The 20,290-nt window shown below is 43.6% G+C and overlaps 1 protein-coding gene across 2 annotated transcripts in view; it reads left to right on the plus strand.

Annotated features, from left to right (window-relative positions):
* The window catches only part of nisch (nischarin), a 33,931-nt gene extending 14,351 nt beyond the window's left edge, over nt 1-19,580 (plus strand). Inside the window, exons 14-28 of one of the 2 annotated variants that reach the window (XM_083939187.1) lie at nt 129-247; nt 516-610; nt 1,935-2,216; nt 2,353-2,651; nt 3,098-3,309; nt 4,190-4,635; nt 5,916-6,100; nt 6,188-6,251; nt 8,028-8,169; nt 9,654-9,804; nt 10,849-10,968; nt 11,100-11,261; nt 12,736-12,908; nt 13,251-13,441; nt 15,629-19,580. In XM_083939187.1, coding sequence (XP_083795313.1) covers nt 129-247; nt 516-610; nt 1,935-2,216; nt 2,353-2,651; nt 3,098-3,309; nt 4,190-4,635; nt 5,916-6,100; nt 6,188-6,251; nt 8,028-8,169; nt 9,654-9,804; nt 10,849-10,968; nt 11,100-11,261; nt 12,736-12,908; nt 13,251-13,441; nt 15,629-15,956 — 2,969 coding nt within the window. In that variant the 3' untranslated portion in view covers nt 15,957-19,580. The remainder of the gene's footprint in view (nt 1-128; nt 248-515; nt 611-1,934; nt 2,217-2,352; nt 2,652-3,097; nt 3,310-4,189; nt 4,636-5,915; nt 6,101-6,187; nt 6,252-8,027; nt 8,170-9,653; nt 9,805-10,848; nt 10,969-11,099; nt 11,262-12,735; nt 12,909-13,250; nt 13,442-15,628) is intronic. The other variant, XM_083939188.1, reaches the window with a different exon arrangement.
* Nucleotides 19,581-20,290: the final 710 nt, after the last annotated feature.

Below are 20,290 nucleotides of genomic sequence, written 5' to 3' on the forward strand. Positions count from 1 at the left end.
AACCCCAAAGATATTCAACATCCATCACAGTGATATTTTTAAAGATGTCAAGCTGTGGCGCAAAATGACAGAATCGTGCTCCTCCTTACCTCACAGCGTCACCGATGTGTTTGGTTTCCTGTTTGCAGAAGTGACGAGAAGAGAAGAAGACGCAGTTCCCCCTGCTGTTCTCCCTCCTGTGAACGCCGCCCCTCCCCCTGCTAGCTTTAACACCAACACACACCTCCTGTCTGCTGACCCCACCCAAGTGAGACACACACCTGAGGCGTCTGCTACCATGACAACCGATGGATCATCAGTTAGGGCGAGAGAGGCATTTTGACCGATCAGGGATCTGTTCAAGATGTAAAGGAGAAATTATGTGACGACAGAATAAACTAATCATTAAAATCAGGAGTGTAACCGTTTATCATTGAGCAATCTGTCTTGATACAAAAATGTGAAATTGTGAAGAATATTTAGATATTTGTGTTTGTTTCAGCTGCTCTAATGTTGCTCTGTGTGTTTGTCTGCAGATTCAACAACCTGCTGTCAGTCAGTCTGAACAAACACTCTGTGGAGCTCCTACAATCACTACTACTACTACTGCTACTACTACAAATACTGTCTGGTCAGTGTCAAATAAATTACCATAATTTAATTCAACAACTATTTCATTGCTGTTAATCAAGCTAGGCTTTTAATGTGAGACACCTGTGCAGAATTGTGGAGTTGCATCATGTTGACGATGGCTTTAAACTGTATAAAACATGTGGTCTCCGTAAGTTCAGCGTGGGCGACTCCGGTTATTGCGTAAGTTTAAGGCTTAATATAATATAAACGGGTGATTTCACCCCTGTACAATTGTCATGAAGGGAGAAATTAGCGGAAGAGACCAAGCCCCTACCAAAGCAACTCACTGGTTGATCGAATCAGGAAGTGCAAAAAACGTCAGTTCTCCGAGTGTCCACTAGGGGCAGGTTTCATAACAGAGCAGTTTCTCATTGACCCACATGTTAAACAGGCCGTTTTCACAGCATAATTAAACCTGTTTAAGGCCTGGTTAAAAAAAACACTCTAGTCTGTATGATCAGGTCATATCGCCATGACAACACTGAGGCTAGATACCAGGCTAGTTTTTATTTTATTGAAGGTTAAAGTTTATGAATAATTCGGGGCATGGCCTCTTGAGTGACCGCTAGCCACTGGCCCTCACTTCTCCTCTGAGGTAGACGTCAGCCAGATGGACGTATCTCCCTCCCCCCAACGTCACATACACGCCCTTTTTGGTCAGAGGAAATGAGGCGGAGTCAAAGTCTGACAAGATGGTGACTTGCGTAGGCGAGTACGATTGGATCAAGTTGAAAGAACGGACCTTGACGTAACTGCTCCATCCATTTTTTTTATATAGACTATGATAGAGACCCAAACTACTCTTTGTACCAGACTGTAAACATGTCTGTAAAGTCAGGTATTTTAACATGGAGGTTTATGGGGATTGCCTTGGTTTTGGAGCCTCAAGTGGCCACTCAAAGGAACTGCAGTTTCTTGATACTTTCACATTGGTTTAACTAATTCAGCCCCCGAGGCTGTGGCCAAACTATAACCTAATAATGTTAAAAACTTAGGTAGCGGTGTTGGAAAAATGTGAAAAAAGTATTTGTGATAAAAGCAACCAGCAACAAAGGCGCCTTCTGAAGAGGTTAGCTTAGATGCTGCAGGAGCATCAGTTTTATAAGAACAGGAGAGTAGAGAACGACACTGAAGGCTTTTTCAGTAGAAAATGTTTTCTCTCTTCTAGTGATTGACTTTAATAAGAGTCTGATTCACAAATGTTTTGAAAGCGCCTACCCTCTTTTTAATTTGTTTCAGACAAAACAAACATCTTATGATACAGGTTACAGCCTTACATGACAGCATGGGAAATTAAAAAAATCTCTGTCCCTCTCCTCCAGTTGTTCCTGCTGCTCTTCCGCCTCCAGACCAGCTGAAACCACCTGCTTCTCCTGCAACGCAGCCTGGTGTCCTCTACTCCCTTCCCACCTGCTCTCCCTCTCCTCCTTCAACAAAGACTTCATGACCCAGATCTCGCAGCATCTCAGCTCCACCCTGAAGGAGCCGAACGTGAAGGAGGAGGAGGAAGAGAAGGAGAAGGAGGAGGAGAGGGAGGAAGAGAAGATGTCTGAATCCATAGAGGTTCAGTCCCATGTGGAGGGCACCGAGGTGCAAAGTGCCAGGTAATTTAACCAGCAACTGTGTTTTTTGGGATTCGTGATGATTATTTTTCTTTAGACTTATTTCTAAGAGATCTCTGGTTTCTGAGATTCCCTAAAATTCACACTGATTTTTGGGATTGACGATTCTTTATTCCAGTCCAGGCTCCAGGGTCGGATACTTTGAGATGGGTCTGGATGACACTCTCGATGAGTCAGCCGGCTCCTCTTCCACGTCGCTCACCGTTCCTCCTGCAGAGGAGTCCTGTGGCCACCAGGGGGCGCTGTGTGAAGAAGAAGAAGAAGAGGAGGAGGTGCAGATCAAAAGGGTTCTTTGGTGCTACTGTCTTCAGGTCAAGGAGGAGGTGGAGCAGAAGGAGGCGTGTCTGGTGCTGATGGACCGGCGGCTGGCCCTGCTGTTCCTGTCAGATGATTTCAAATGGACCAATCAGGACGCAGGTGAACAACAATCAGCCTCAGTTATGGAAGCTGTGGTTGCACCTCTTGTTTTGTTTGCACGAATTGTTTTGTTACCCATCTTGAATTTAATTATTTGATCTGAGGCCTCCTTGATGTTTGCTGAATATTTCTACTGTGTAAAACCTGGAGCCTCTTTAGTTAAACGGCTAACTAAAACCTGCTGCACGTTTTGAACTTTGCAACATCTTTGACTCTTTTCTAAGATCAGTGTTACTAAAAACACAAAACTATCAGATGGTTGCATCACCAGTTTTAATGCAGAACTGTTTTTAGTAACAGGAAGTGAAACTCACACCCGCAATGTGAAGATGGCACGGTGTACATTTTATACACCAACAAATACTCCATAGATCTAGCAGCCCTAACATGCTTTGTGCTTTGCTTTGTGTTGAAATATTAAAAGCGATCTATTCTGCTGTTCTCAGATCAGGAGCAGAGTCCCTCTGTGAAGGAGGTGCTATCTAGCCTGCAGATGGACCTCCTGCTGCCGTACTCCCAGATCCTGCTCTCCTCTCAGACCGAGCTCCCCGACTCCTGCCTCGCCTTCGGCCTCCAAGACGTTCCGACCCGCTGGTACATCTTCTCGGAGGCAGAGGAGCTCCGGCAGACAAGGACCGACCTGACAGTGCTGATCCAGGTCAGAGAGAATGAGCCATTTAGAGTCCCAAAATTTAAAGGACCGCTTCTTTGATAACATTAGTAGGTATTTCCTTCATCGTAGGTGTTAAAATCATACGCTGTTTTAAATTATAGCTTTCTCCCAGTAGAGGGCAGTGCAGTTCAGTTCAGAGCACTACTCTTTTTTTGGCTTTTCATGTCTTTATTTGTATAGGACAGCTGGAGTTTTGACAGGAAATAGTTGAGAGAGGGGGCGACATGCAGCAAAGCACCGCAGGTTGTTGTCAAACCGGGCCACTGCAGTGAGGACTTTTTAGCCTCTGTATATGGGGCACCTGCTCTTATCACTGAGACATTAGGCACCCAGTAGCTCACCTGGTAGAGCTCCCCATTCCCTAGCAATTTTCAGCTGTGCTCTCAAAGAAAGGCAGAACAAAAGCCAAAAGAAAACAGACAATCGACACAATTAAATCTAATATGATCCAGACGCTATCTCTGCTTTTGTCGTTTTGTGTGGAGCACCTGTTGAATGTAGTTTATTCTGGGTTTTCATTTTGTGGGATGTCCAATTGTGTAGTAGATCTTGACTAGGGTTTGTTTGTTTGCCGAAAATTGTTCTGGGTTTTCTTTAATTTTTTTGCTGTTGTTTTCTTTTGTGTTTTTTATATGCATAACTTTATATAATAAAAAAATCTGATATGATCCAACTTATCGAACAAGTCATTTGACACAGTTCAGTCTGTAATTGGGTCAAACTGAGGTTTATTTTCTGCTGTTTTACGTAGAAACGTGCATAAAGAGAAGAAGCATAAACACCGAAGAACTCAGGTTTAACGTGTGAAGCATAAATCACGTGAAGCACCTTAAAAAAACAAAAATCTTCTCGCTTGTATTTCCAGGCAGCAAGATCACAAACTGACCCGGAGCCCTTGAACACTCCTCAGCTCTTCCCCCGCTCGCTCATAAACTCCTGGGAGCTGGAAGAGAGTCAGGGAGCCCAGGGAGGCTATCCTGCCCTCCTCCTTCACTCCTCTTCCTCTTCTTCCTCTGCTCTGGACACCCACCATCCACTCCTGTCAGACATCTTCTCCAAGAGAGAGGACCCCAGCCTCCCCTCTCTCCTCTTTCTTACCCACCGACACCTCTGGGTGCTAAAGATGGACTTCAGAGAGCTGGCAGAAAGAGAAAGGAGGAGCGCTGACCTTCATCACACCTCCTCCTCCTCCTGGGGCAGGCTGGTTCGTGTGCCCCTTGGCTCCGTGGTGCTTCACCCCAGAGAGAGGGCTTTGTTAGTCGGGGACAGAACCAACAACACATCCTGTCCCGACCCAAAACACCACCACAGGTACGGAAGCTGTGACTGGATAAATGGAAGTTTTTAACACTAGACACACTAGGTTTTTTTGATTATGTGGGTTTTTTTGTTAAACAGATATTTCCTGATGCAGAAGTTTCATGATTATTTTTTGTTTGAAGTTTGTACGATTTGAAAATACTTGTGTATCTGCGGGAAACTTTACAGGACTAAAAATCTAAAGTATGCAAATCTCAAAGATTTTTGGATAGCTAAATAAGAAGTGTCAGAATATTTAGTCATATGTAGCATGATTTGTTCATTCATTCATCTTCAACCGCTTATCCCGGGGTCGCGGGGGGTTAGGACAGGACGCCAGTCTATCACAGGGCACATAGAGACAGACAGAGACATACAACCATTCACACCTACGGGCAATTTTAGAGTCATCAATTAACCTAACACGTGCACGTCTTTGGACTGTGGGAGGAAACCGGAGAACCCGGAGAAAACCCACGCAAACACGGGGAGAACATGCAGACTCCACACAGAAAGGGATCCCAGAACCTGGAACCTTCTCGCTGTGAGGCGACAGTGCTAACCACTACAGCACTGATATATTTTTTAAATTTTATTAAGTTTAGGTACTATTCATTTTTTACACTGAAAGAAAACAGAAGTGTTGCTTAATCATGGAATAAGGAGAAATTGAAGAGAGATTTATTGCCCTTTGCACCGATACAGGACAGCACATGGACACAGGAACTATAGTAATTGTCTCTCAGGGGAAACTGTATTTAAAAAAGATCAAGAAAGGCAATAAAATACACACTTTATACACCAAAAAAATGCAAACTTATAAAAAATATAAACATATATAAATAAAAAACACATTATCAATTATATATACTAATGAAAATGTAATAATGGACACTATAAGTTATATAACAATGAAAATATACTTGCATACATATGAATTATTACACAATAATAATGGGGAAAGACTGTATGATGAAGATAGAGTGAGAGTCTCAGAGTATAAGGTGAGGGTGAGCGAGTTGAATGAATTCTGATGCGCTGTTGATCTACTTTAACTGAGCCGTCAATAAACAAACTGAGTTATTACATCAGTGTATCATTAACATGCAAATGTGTTTATAATCATTTACTTTTTGATCAAATTAATCACGGTAAAGATGAATTACATGTCGTTGTAAAAACAGAAAAATTGATTCTCAGACATTTTCTGTTCTTATTGTTTGTTCTTTTCTTATTATACACTTATATTCTTATTGTCATTATCTGTATTTTAACCATCATGTTGCGTCCAGGAGTCACCACACTGTGGAGCTGATGCTGGGCGGTCAGGTGCTGCTGCTGCTCTTCCCTCTAGCCCAGAACAGGGTCTCCTTCCTGGGGGAGCTGAGCCAGCGGAGAGCCTCTCTGGAGGGGCTGAAGATGGTGGCCCTGCCTCAGTCCTGCAGGTCCTTCCCACTGCAGGGGCAACACACACAAGGTGAAGACCGACTACCTGCTAGTACACTCGCTTTAGTTTTACCCTTGCTGGTTTCTTCTCTTTACACGTTCTTGTTTTATTTCTCAGGCTGTCACAGATCCAGAGACCAGTGCTGTTGTTCCTGCTCGAGGAAATCACACAGCACCAGCAGGTAGACATTTGCATTTCTGTGGAGCTCAACAGATTGCTTTCTTCTTGTGCCTGCAAATCAAGCTGCATGCTAATATCATGCTAATAATAATACTAATTCCGGAGACTTCGAGTCGCTTTACAAAGGAAAAGACAAACAACAAAGAGACATTCATAATAACAATAACTTTATTATTTATTTTAGTACTTTAAAACAGCAGTTTACAAAGTGCTTTGACATAACACACACATGTACACACACATAAATACACACATATGTACAGTATAAACAAAACAAATAAAACTTTTAATAATAGTAAAATCCAATAAGGTAGAACATAATATTTACACATCATTGCATAAAAAAGGACAAAGGAAATTATTATTATTAGCTTATTAGTTAATTAATTGAAGACGCTTTCAAAGAAAGAAGAGCAGTGAGATAAAAGCACATTCATACTTTGATAATAAATCTACGTAATGTGTCCTAGTTTCACACTGTACTCGTACAGTAGACACAACGTACTAATCCTATCTCGGGGACTCATTTATCAGTGAGCATATAAGACACTTATCTAAAACAAACCGTGACGCAGAGTCATTCCTAATCGACGCCAGTGAAGCTGTGATTTTGCATTTGTGTACCGTGTAGGTTACAGTTTGACTTGACACTGCAGCTCCTCAGTGTTTCCGTGTCTTGATTCTTCGCTGATGGACAAAAGTAAAGACAGTCTGTTGGACTAAAGCGAAACAGAGTGTGCTCCAACCACAGCACGCTCTGCTCTTTCCAGATTGCAAAATGACAATTTATATATTTTTACAGCCCTTTTAACAGGCATCAACCTTGCGTTTACATGCATATTGTTAAAAAAAATAGAACTTAACTCTCACCAGATGAATTTTGTTCCGCCTAGCTCCACTCCTATATAATGGGATCGCTCCATAGGAGAAGGATTTGAGGACGAGTGAAAAATCAGGCCCCCTGGGCGGGATTTTTATAACTGTAATGTAACAGAGAAGCGACTGTTTTGATTCAGACAACAATGGTGACTGGCATCGAGAAAGTTGCTGTGGGCAAAGTTGACTTTATCCGCAAATTTCCCTTGCGACATTGATCATTTACCAACATTGCGCTGATTGCACTGCTGCTATATCCAAGATGTCAGCTGCTCTATCCTGGTTTTCCCTGCGTTGCTCTCATCAGCGCCACAGGTTGATTCCGATGTTGCAGTAGCACGTCAATAAGGATGACAGACAAGTGGTCTATCTAATCATATGTAAGGCTTTTTGATAAGGCCCAGCCTTCTAAAACACCTCCGCTATGGAGGAATCCCAGATTGATGAGTGGAGCTAGGCGGAAGCACGGTGGAACGAAATTCATTTGTCGAGAGTTGGATTAAAAAAAATAGACCCGAAGCATAAATAAACACGTTTACGGCCGTGAGACGCAGCTGAGACACGAGCCTCACGGAGCTGCTGCAGACAGATGAATTAATATGAGAGTGTCTCTGTAGCGTGAGATGAATGAGAAACAAACGCTTGTCAGTTGCCTGAGGGTTAGACGTTGCTGCTGATCAGATTTTAGTTAAATTCAAGGACATGACCCATTCCCTTATAAAGCTTCAGGGGGGCTCTGCACGTTTTATTTTTTGTATCATTCAATAAACATCAGAAGGCAGTGTGTCCTCTTCTCTACGCACAACAGCTCTGCAACGATCACGAGAGATTACTAATTGCTGTTGTTGATATATATCTTTAATCTTCTCCTCACTCCTTCTCCCTCTTCCTTCCTCCTCAGCAGCTGGGACTCCTCCTGCCTCCAGGTCGGGGAGAACCAGCCATCCCCCCACCTCACCCCAGGTCTCTCCCCAGGACTGAAGCTTCTGGCTGAGCTCAGAGGACCGCAGCTGCTGACGTACTTCCACAGATATATAGCATCAGTAAGACACACACATACACAAGACACACAATACCCAGTTTATCATTATAGAGACAAAAAAAACTACTGTAAGAGCAGATTTATGTTAATTGTTGTGTGTGTATGGTCTGATTGTAATTGGCGGGTCATCGTATATAGTGTAGGAACCTTGTGAGGTGTTACCAACCGGAAAGGAAAAACTGTTTTTTGACCGCTACGCTACACTGTGCAGTATGCTCCGTGTGGATGTGTGATTTAAAGCATGAGAAGTCAAATAAATGGACTTGTTTGCATCTCAACAGGACTCTCATTCATCCGTCATGGTATAGTAAAAGCGCGTCAATTAGGTTTCCAGTTGAAATGCCTCAGTGGCTTAAAGCATTGGCTTAGCTTCTACAACTACACTTACACAAACAATTACTTATACAAATACTTTCTGATTATTAAACTGTCAACCGACTAATCGAGCTGCGACACAAAAGTCAATAAAGAAAAGTCAGCTCAAATATGTGATGTCATCTGACTGACTCTCCTGAAGTGACCAACTTAACTTAAGTTGGTTCTTCATGGATGATTCTGACCCGTGATGAAGCCCAGGGGCCGTATTCACAAAACATTTTATCTCTTCTCCTCAGAAGCACTAAAAGTTCTTAGTTCAGAGTAATTTCTTCAAACCTATTCCCAAAACCTCTGAGACCTGTGTGTGTGTGTGTGTGTGTGTGTGTGTGTGTGTGTGTGTGTGTGTGTGTGTGTGTGTGTGTGTGTGTGTGTGTGTGTGTGTGTGTGTGTGTGTGTGTGTGTGTGTGTGTGTGTGTGTGTGTGTGTGTGTGTGTGTGTGTGTGTGTGTGTGTGTGTGTGTGTGTGTGTGTGTGTGTGTGTGTGTGTGTGTGTGTGTGTGTGTGTGTGTGTGTGTGTGTGTGTGTGTGTGTGTGTGTGTGTGTGTGTGTGTGTGTGTGTGTGTGTGTGTGTGTGTGTGTGTGTGTGTGTGTTCGATCAGACGAGAGGGCGGGGTTGGTGACCTCGTTGTTATGGATGACATCATGTTCATCCCTTCTGTGCCCACAGTGATTTGCTGAGAGGGAACGAGTCCCCAAGAGTGAATTTATGATAAAAACACTTCAATGTGGAGGTGAATGAACTGCAGCACTATGTCGGGTCTGGATAGGACGTTTATCGTCTGGAGCAAAATCCTCCTGACCGACAGCTGAGAGACGCCAAGATCGTCTGAGCTGCACAGCTGCGTTTTTCCCGTGGCTGAATTGCAGAGAGTTGTTACAAGTTGTAACTTTTTGCGCTAAAATGATTTGTGAATCACACTTGTCTTGAGTCTGTGCAGAGTTATTGATCTAAAGTTGGGAGTCCTAAAATTAGGAGTGAAACGCCCCTACAGCTAGTTAGGACCCATCTTAGCCTTAAGATGTTTTGTGAATACGGCCCCCCCATTCTCAGAAAGAGACTCATCTTTGTGCCATCTTTATTTCAAATTCCATCCTTTCGTTGTTTCAGTCTGAGGCTGAGGAGGTGAGACAGGTCTTGTGGCTGTCTGTCGTTCTCTACAAGTCTCCAGAGTCCGAACTCACCTGCTGCCTGCTGCTCTCCACCGACACAATCTACTTCCTGTTGGAGGACTCCGCCTCCACACTAGGTCATCACTCAGGTAGGATTTAACCAAGTCCACAGCTTTGCCTAATATGCGTTCATTTTCTCAAGTTATGCACCCAACAACAGCTCTCTAATCCACAGATATCCACATGCTATTAATACTGATTTCTACATCTACTAAAACTTTCTCCCGTCTTTACTGCTACTTGTACCACTCCTCCAACTGCTCCTGCTACATTTACGTCGTATTATTACTCCTCCTACTGTTTCTTTATTTTTATTAATTCAAGCACTTGGGGTGGCAGTAGCTCAGTCCATAGGTGACTTGGCTGGGAACCGTAGGGTTGCTGGTTCAAGTCCCTGTGTGGACCATGAATGGAGCGTGGACCGGTGGCTGGAGAGGTGCCAGTTCATCTCCTGGGCACTGCCGAGGTGCTGTTGAGCAAGGCACCGAACCCCTAACTGCTCGGGGCGCTGGTCACTGGCAGCCCCCTCGCTCTAACATCTCTCCTTATTTGCATGTATATAGGTCCTGTCTGTGCATGTGTGTAATTCGGGCCTGTGTGTGTAACATGATTAATAATAAGAGTGAAAAAGTTCAATTTCCCTGTTGCGGGATTAATAAAGTAATTCTTCTTCTTCTAAAAATAACTTAAATTTACCTCCACCCCTGAAAATTGATAATAACAGCCAAATACTCACGTTGTATTTTCATAAAATCTGATATTAAATATTTTTACTTTATATTTTGTTCTAAAGTTCTTTATAAAATGAGAAAATAATCAGTATTTTTCATTTGTTAACATATATTAAATTCACACAGGAGTAAACTCAAATAGGCTTTTCCATGTGGTTATTTAATTTAATCTATTTGTTTATGAAATTCCCAGAAAGCATGCTTTATCGCTCTAATTTTTATTTATCAAAAAAGTTTGAGATTTAATTAAACAGTTTTAACTTGACTTTAATTAACTAATCTGTTGATAAACTAATAGTTGCAGCTCTACTCAGCTGCATAAATCAGTTAAACACACAGCTGCCTGCCATGTTCAGTGCTCCTCTCTTTGTTTGTCCCTCATCGTCTCTTTCTCTCTGTCAGTGTTGGACATTATGGACTCTGGAGACCCGGACGTCTGTCTGTGCTGCTGTCTGTCCATCAGACTCTCTGATCTGCTGTCAGTCAACGTGGGGCTGTTCGACCAGTACTTCAGAGTCGTAGGTCAGTGGATGCACACGCTACTCTTTGTCTGCTGTGATTGCGTATTTCATAGTAATTCAGACCAAACTGCTGCTTGATGTCACCCTCTTACCATCTCTCCATGGATCCTCTCTCTCCCTCCGTGTTTGCAGGTCGTTCGGCCGATCACATCGTCTGCTGTCTCAGCAGGGACAGTTATGGGACGAGTGTCTTCCTTCAGGAGCTCATGTCGGCTCTCAGTCTGCAGCAGCATCTTCCTCTTCCAGAGCCCTCGGATCAGGACTTCTACTCCCAGTTCACCAACACAAACACAGGTAACCATGTCGGGAACCTCAGAGGAAATCTGATTGTGTCACGATCATCCATTCAACACCACTCTTTCCCCCTAATTATACCCGTACATTAAAAAAAAATCTGAATTACTTTATTGTCCCGAATCTAAGGGCGTACTCACACTGTCCTTCCGCACCGCGACCCGGGCTTTAGGGTACTTGTCCCCCCTCTTTCTCTCCCCCCGCGCCCCAGCCCCGTTTGTACTCACACTGCCAGGGCCTCGGCCAATGCTTCTTGCTGTCCATACGCCATCACGCCGTAACACGTCACACGCATTGATCGCGTGTGTGTGGCTTTGTTTACAAATCTTTCCACAGACCTCTGAGTTTTTGTGCGTCTTGTCGACTGTTTTTGATTATTTTCATCCGACCAAATCTGCAGTAAACACTCCACCTCCGCATCACATCAACGTGAACCTTTCACCGCCGTTGTTGTTGTTGTTAAATGTCCGCGCATGGTCCGTCCTTCTATTTACATGTCCGAACAGGCGGACATAACGCTACTGCCGTAGGGCTCGTGCTCGTGCTCATTCACGTGCGCACGCTCGTGGTCATACATGTGCAAACGGCTCCGCTAAAGCCCACCTCTTTCAAGCGGCCCGCTGTCGGCTGTTATGCACGGAGCGGGTGCACTCACACTGCTTAAAGGTACTAGGCTTTAGCTGAAAAAAACGGTTTAGGCCCGGTACAGAACGGCAGTGTGAGTGCGCCCTAAGAGAACCCTGATTTTAAGACGACCCTCCTTTTTTAAGAATAATTTCTGAAAAATACTTTTTGACGACCAAATCTTGTTTTAAAAAAACAAGTTTTCTCTCAATCCAATGATTTCAAATCCACAGTTCCAGCGACCAAAACAAAATGAGTCTTTCTTCTCAAAGCAGAAATAGACGTCTTCCGTAACCCGTTAAACAAACAAAATGATCAGTTTCAAAACAACCTTTGATCAACAAAAACAAAACCGAGTGATACCTCCTGCGTCTAGTAGACCAGATATGTAAATCTCTGACAACAGCCTCCCTTGTTTCTTTCTCTTTTTCGGGGCGATCGCTTTGTCTCCATGTTTCAGGCGCCTGTCACGGTAAGATAGTTGTCGCTGTAAACAGTGTTGCCGTAAAATGAAAAGTGCTTTACAAATAAAATGTATTATTCTTGTTATTAACCTGTTGTGATTGACGGCTCGTCATGAAAGCAACTCGTTTTAGAGATTTTTGATTCCATCTGCTGTTGTGACTGTATATTAACGCTCACACTGTGGCTCAGTGACTGTGTCTTTAGAAGCACTTACTTGACCTTTGAAATCTAGACCCCGTAAAATATGTCAACCCCCTTTTTTTAGGCAGATTTCCAGAAAAAATCGGTGTCTTGTATTTGGTAGAATACGGTACTAGAGTAAGGAAGTCTAGTATAAACTTGTTAAGCTGATGATGGCGACACTTGCGCTTTTCTCCTCCTACAGGTAAGATGCAGAACTACGAGCTGGTCCACAGCAGCAGGGTGAAGTTTATTTATCCCAGTGAGGAGGAGATGGGAGACCTGACCTTCATCGTGGCTGAGCGGAAGACTGCGGCCAGCGCAGTGCCATCGTCCTCGCGCTCCTTCAACGTCCTGCTGTACCTGCTGGTCTTCCAGGCAAGCACTTCTTTCTTTTGTAATTTATGATTCTCGGGGGAGTTAACGTGTTGAAACTATTTTGAGACAATCAACAGTATGATTTAGTATGAAGTGATGATTCAAAACAAACTCACTTAAAAGTAATTATTGGGGCGGCCGCTTGAACAGTGGTTAGAGCAGCCGACCCATGTAAAGAGGCTGAAGGTCCTCGAGGCAGTGGGTTTGACTTTGAACTGCAGCCCTTTGTTGCATGTCTCCCCCCTCTCTCTCTCACCCCATTTCCTGTCTGTCCTATTAAATGAAAGGCTTGAAAACTGCCAAAAAAATAACCTTAAAAAGTAATTGTTATTTGTCCTCCAGGTCCAGATCCCCAGCAGCCTGCCCAACCAAGGCTCCTCTCTCTCAGGCCACTCCTCCTCTGTGTCTGGCTCTGGACCGTCTCCTGTTCTCCAGCCCAGAACGTTGATCCTGACGAGCACCGACGTGTTCCTATTGGACGAGGACTACGTCAGCTATCCTCTGCCTGACTTTGCCAAAGAACCTCCCTCCAGGTGAGCACACAGAGAACATTTCAAACCTACACACTGACTGTTTACATGCATGTACACATTAAAAAAAAATGTTGAAGCAAAACTGCAAACTTCAGATGAGATTCCCTCAAAATATAATAAAAAATTCAGTTAGCATGTGTTATTATCAATTTAGACAATGCTATTATGTACAGGGTTCCTAAGCAGTGAGGGGAATTATGGAATTTAATTTGTATACTATATATATTTAATTTTATGAAAAGTATGGAGTAATTTCCAAGTCTGGAACAGTTTGTAAAAAAAAAAAGACTATGAAAAAAATGTCTGTGTTGTTTCCAGACTATTATCTCACTTTCTAAAATAAAATATATTAATATAAACAAATCAAAACAAGTTTACTAACGCAACACAGCCGAACCTGTAGATGATATGAGATCAAGCTGCTGTTGAATGGTGTAGGGTTACCATGGTTACGGTTCGCCGTGCCATGCCACGATTCTCATTCATTTAACTTTTTTTCATACGTGTCGTCTACATTTTATTTATTTATTTTTATGTACTATTATTTTATTTATTTTCTCCATCTTAAGCCAATGAAGCACAGACTTAGATTAATTGTCTACTGTTACTGTTCCTGTCTGTAGAGGCAGGTTCACAGTTATTAATTTAACTCTTTTAGCATTTAGCTTAAACAAAATGCTGTGGGTTGAACATGACTCGGTCGGTCTGGAGTTTATTCACTTATATGAGGAACAATATGCAGGTAAAAAAATGTCTTGTAATTATTTAGAAACAGTGCATCCGGAAAGTATTCACAGCGTTTCACTTTTTCCACATTTCATTACGTTACAGCCTTATTCCAAATTGTATTAAATTAATCTCTGTCCTCAAAACTCTACACATAATGCCCCATTATGACCACGTGAAAAAAGTTTTCTTGAGAGTTTTGAAAATGTATTAAAATTAAAAAACAAAGGAATCATATTTACATAAATATTCACAGCCTTTGCTTAATACTTTGTAGAACCACCTTTGGCAGCCTCTACAGCCTCAAGTCTTTTTGAATATGATGCCACAAGCTTGGCACGCCTCTCTTTAGGCAGTTTTGCCCATTCTTCTTTGCAGGACCTCTCAAGCTCTATCAGGTTGGATGGGAGACGTCTGTGCACAGCCATTTTCAGATCTCTCCAGAGATGTTCAATGGGATTCAAGTCTGGGCTCAGGCTGTAATAAAATGTGGAAAAAAATTTAACATACGTGTTAAAAGTTGGATTTTAAAACCATTAATTGACATAAGCATCTAAATATTGGTATTCAGATGTTTAATGCTGACTGAAAAAATCCTCCAAAGTCTGGAAATTTAAGATGTTTAGATTTTAGCATTTTAAATGGAAAATAGAAAATCCTGTTTGTAAATATCTCGATATGATCTCATCATGATGCGAGTCCATTGAAAGTCTATAAATGATCATATTGCAGTGTCACCCAGGCTACAGATCTATAACCGTAGGAAAAAATGGCCTTTTTTAATTTCCCCCACAGACAAAACATTTGAACTTCTAAATGCAGCGCTTCAGAGACTCACCTGAGAGAATTGATTTCAGCCCCGAGGCCGAGCAGATCGGCTGCATCACTCTCTCTTCCTGCGGAGATCATTAACTGAAACTAGCTGCTGTTTGTTTGTGACTTAACTGACTCACTGCTCATGGCGAGACTCTCCCGCTGTTCTCACTGAGTAACATCTAAAACATATTTATCCGCTGCTTAAAGCTCAATCTTTTTTTTTTATCCCTCACGATGGACACACACTTGAAAATGAAACATCAGGATTTGAGATTAGAATGACGTGCGATGTTTAATCTTTAAAGAGGCTATAATCTACGTATATTTTCTAATTACTATCAAATGACCTTGTGATGATGTGGGCTTGTTCGTTTAGCAGCTGATGGGTCAGATATTTCCCTCAGGGGTTGGTAGAGACGTGTGTGAGTGCATATCATGAGGAAGCAGTTACTGGTTTAATCATAAACCGCGGTAAAAGACGGTTTGTGTTACGAATTCAAATTATCATGAAAACTCTGTTTGATTACCACACTTTGAAAAACTCATGGTCAATATTGTCAAGCATCAACCAAATTGGTTTGTTTTGCGTCAGTGACGTCTGTTGTCCTCCTCCTCCTCCTCCTCATTGTCTTCCTCGTCTTGCAGGGAGCGGTACCAGCTGCGTGAGGCTCGGAGGATCCGGGACTTGGACCGGGTCCTGCTGGGGTACCAGACATACCCTCAGGCTCTGACCCTGGTGTTCGATGACCTGCCCGGCCCGGACCTGCTCTGCCACCTCACCGTGGACCACTTCGCCGCGGCAGGGGAGGAGGCCCACCTCAAGGGGGGCGGAGCCAGCAGTGGCGCAGAGGGCGAGGTCCAGTGGTGCGTCTTTGTCCCGGGAGCCGAGAGCAGGGAGAGGCTGATCTCACTCCTTTCACGCCAGTGGGAGGTGCTGTGCAGCCGGGAGCTTCCTGTGGAGCTCACCGGCTGATTGGCGGATTGCGGACAGATGGATGACTGCACAACAAGTAGGTCATTGGGAGCTGATTGACCAGGATCATTTTCACATGGATTCAAGGCTTCAATTTGCTTCAAACGGAGTAGTTTGTACAAAGTGTTGTCTGACCACGTCTAAAGGCAAAGCTTTTTCTAGCTTCTGCAAGATGTGATTATTCAGTCAAACGGGGAAAACGATGCACACTTTCTGTCCCTACTTGAGTAAATCAATTGTGTTGCGCTCGGTTGTTTGCATGAAAAGTGACACGAGTAGTTGTGTGAAGAATGACAAAGAGTTCAAACCCGGTCTACCTACACAGCTCCACACTCAAGGCCAGTTACATAGTGTCACAGCATGATCGTTTTGTGATTTATACTCTCACTAAGCACAAAACATTTTTAGCTCCAGCTCACATTGTGGTGCAACAAAAGTCGAGCCAGGTTAAACTTTATGCTGGTCTAAGTTTTTCATCTTCATCTTCAACCGCTTATCCGGGGTAGGGTCGCGGGGTCCAAACTTCCCTTTCCCAGGCCTCATAGATATAATCTCTCCACCTGGTCCTGGGTCTTCCCCGAGGCCTCCTCCCAGCTGGACGTGCCTGGAACACCTCCCTAGGGAGGCGCCCAGGGTTCATCCTTACTAGATGATCCTGAACCACCTCAACTGGCTCCTTTCAACGCAAAGGAGCAGCGACTCTACTCCGAGTTCCTCACTGATGGCTGAACTTCTCCCCCTCTCTCTAAGGGAGACTCCAGCCCCCCTCCTGAGAAACCACATTTCAGCCGCTTGTACCCGCAACCTCGTTCTTTCGGTCCTGACCCAGCTTTCATGACCACAGGTGAGGGTAGGAATGAAGATTGACCGGTAGATCGAGAGCTTTGCCTTCCTCAGCTCTCTTTTCATCACAACGGTGCGGTAGAGCGACTGCAACTCCACCCCCGCTGCTCCGATTCTCCGGCCAAACTCACGCTCCATCTTCCCCTCACCCGTGAACATGATCCAACATGAAGCAATCCACCGGTTTCCTGCTGAGAGCCATGACCTCAGATTTAGAGGTGCTGATCCTCACCCCAGCCGTTTCACACTCGGCTGCGAACCGATCCAGTGAGTGCTGAAGGTCACTGACCGATGATGCCATCAGGACCACATCATCTGCAGAAAGCAGAGACGAGATCCTCAGTCCACCGAACTCCAACCCCTCCCCACCACAACTACGCCTCAATATATTGTCCATGAAAATCCTGAACAGGATTGGTGACAAAGCGCACCCCTGGCGGAGGCCAACCTGCACCGGAAACGAATCCGACTTACTGCCGAGGATCCGGACACAGCTCTCGCTTTGGGTGAACAGAGATTGGATGGCCCACAGAAGTGACCCCCTCACCCCATACTCCCGTAGCACCTCCCGAGGGACCCGGTCATATGCCTTCTCCAGATCCACAAAACACATGTAGACTGGATGGGCATACTCCCAGGCCCCCTCCAGGACCCTTGCGAGACTGAAGAGCTGGTCAGTAGTTCCACGTCGGGGACGGAAACCGCATTGTTCCTCTTCAATCAGAAGTCCGACTATAGGACGAACCTCCTTTCCAGCACCTTGGAGTAGACTTTACCAGGGAGGCTGAGTAGTGTGAGTCTAAGCCTGGCACCCTTTATTTAAACGTGATCTTCACTTGTAGAAGAAGCCTCAAAGGAATTAGTTCATACAAAAGTCACAATGTTTGTCTGTTATAACCTTGTTCTGGCTTCATCCCACCCTCTCTCCAACGACTCTGTGATGTTTGCGTGTCTTTGTAGTCTTGATGAATGAATCACTCAAATGGAGATTACTGAAGACATTTCTCCTTAAAGGCATTCAACTTGTTGCACTCGTTCACATCAAAAGTGACAGAATTAACTGAGTTAGCAGTGAAAAACGAGAGTTCAAGAGATCATTTTAAACCCTGTTTACTTTCACACCTCCACATCTGGTCAATCTTGATAAAGTGGGCGGGGTTTCAAACGCTGTTCGATGATCCAACAAGCACTTTGTTTGAAGCAAACTGGGGCCTTTAGTCGTACTGTGATTGAAAGGGATGCAGCTCTGCCGTTTGGCGTCCGCCACAGAGAAGAAACTGAGGGTTAGTCGGACTCAACGGACACTAGACTGCCATTACAGACTGTGACCTCACACTGGGACGTAATTTGGGGAGTTTTGAGCACAGCTTTACCTTTTTACAGAGTGTCTCACACGGAGAAGATTACGATTCATTGGATGACTTGATTGACGGACAGGGGTTGCGCAGCAGGGGGCGCTGCAGTCCACAGGAGTTATACTAGATTTTCTTCAACATTACCTTAAAGTGTAATTCTGGCGTAAAATTATCCCATGGTCTTTTTCGGCCCTTGCATACATCAAATAAGCCATCGAGACAGTTTATTTTTGTGCAACAACTAATAACGGAGAAATCCAGGAGAGTCGCTAACAGCCAGACGTGGCTAACACTGATTAGCTCGGGGCAGTACGGTGAAGGCATTAAAACGTCTTTTTTAACCACTAAAATACCAAACCTCTGCAGTAGCCTGATAAGCTCAGGTGTGCGGCGTGTGTTGCGGTGCCTCTGTCCAGTCTTCTCATGGCCTGACTCCGATCCTCGCTTGCCTCAGTGGGGCACGCATCGAATCATGCTACTGCGGAGGTTTGGTGTTATTTTTAACAGTATTAGTGGTTAAAAAAGACGTTTTAATGCCTTCATGCTGCCCCGAGCTAATCGGTGTTAGCCACATCTGGCTGTTAGCGGCTCTCGAGTATTTCTCCCTTAATAGTTGTTACACGAAAAAAACTGTCTCGCTGGCTTACTTGATGTTTGTAAGTGCTGAAAAAGACCATTGGATGATTTTACGCAGGAATTACACTTTGAAGGAACAGTTTGCCACTTCTGGTGAATCCTCTTGTTCTCTTTCTTCCTCTAGAGTCAGATCAGAAGATCAGTTTCATCTGTGTGTGTCCAGGATGTGTTAGCCTAGCTTAGCACAAAGACTGGAAGCAGAGGGAAACTGCTAGCCTAGCTTCATCTTTCAAAAGAGAAAAATATCCACCTTACCTCAACTCCAAAGCTCATAAATCAGATTTATGTTGTTATTTATGTAAAGTTGCTCTTAAAACCAAAAGTAACATTTGCGTAGTCTGACTCTGGCCGAGGTGACAAGAGGATGTTCAGAAATGTTACACTGTTGCTTTAAGTAACACACACACACACACACACACACACACACACACACACACACACACACACACACACACACACACACACACACACACACACACACACACACACACACACACACACACACACACACACACACACACACACACTGCTGCTCCGCACAATCTGCTCTCTGAAAATATTATTCCTTGCACATTGTACTTGATGAAGTATTATCGAACTGTATATTGAAGCCTTTATTATTATATCAATATAATTATGTTTTGGGATGTTTTCCATCCTGAAATAGATTTTGTACTAAACAGGAATTTCATGAAGTGGACGTCATATTAAGTTTTATCATTGAGTATTATTTTTTTGTATTTTCTTTGTGTATCTTTGTTTTATTTTATGTTTTTTGTACATTATTATTGTCGACAAATGGGAATCCAGCCAGTGTTGGACCCTGCCACCCTTCACCGCTGTTGTTTACGTTACATGTTGTTGTCTCGTTAAAGGGGAATACCACTGAATTAAAATGGAAATAAAAACTCCACATGGAAAAATATATCCTGTTTGGTGAAGCGACGGCGGTTTGGTTCTTTGAAAATCAGCAGGTTTTAACAGAAGCCTGCAAACATTTCAGCTGATGCAGCAATAAAAACACAAAACCAGTCTGACTGTGGAGCCGACATGATGTGAGTCACTCCATGTTTCCATGGAAACGCCAACTAAAACGCTTTGTTTTCTTTGAAATTGTATTTAATAATAAGCACTGGTTTTAAATTCTGATTTTAATGAACTCAAAGTTGGAGCAGACAAACATTAAATACAATCCAGGAAGTCTATTTTGAATAACGGATCAATAATTCGGCTGATCGTGTGTCTGTCAACCTTATTTTAGTGGTAACACTCGGTTTGTTCCCAGATCCCAGCCGTTACCTTGGTGAGTAAAATGTTATTACCACTGTATTTAATAATCCAGAACTATCCTTTTAAAGTGTAACTCCGGTGCAACAACTTCCCATGGTCTTTTTCAGCACTTGCATACATCAGCCGGACGTGGCTAACACTCATTAGCTCAGGTCAGCTCGGTGAAGGCATTCAAACGTCTTTTTTAACCACTAATGCTGTTGAAAATAA

Source organism: Echiichthys vipera (genome assembly GCF_963691815.1).
Source record: "Echiichthys vipera genome assembly, chromosome: X".
NCBI lineage: Eukaryota > Metazoa > Chordata > Actinopteri > Perciformes > Trachinidae > Echiichthys > Echiichthys vipera.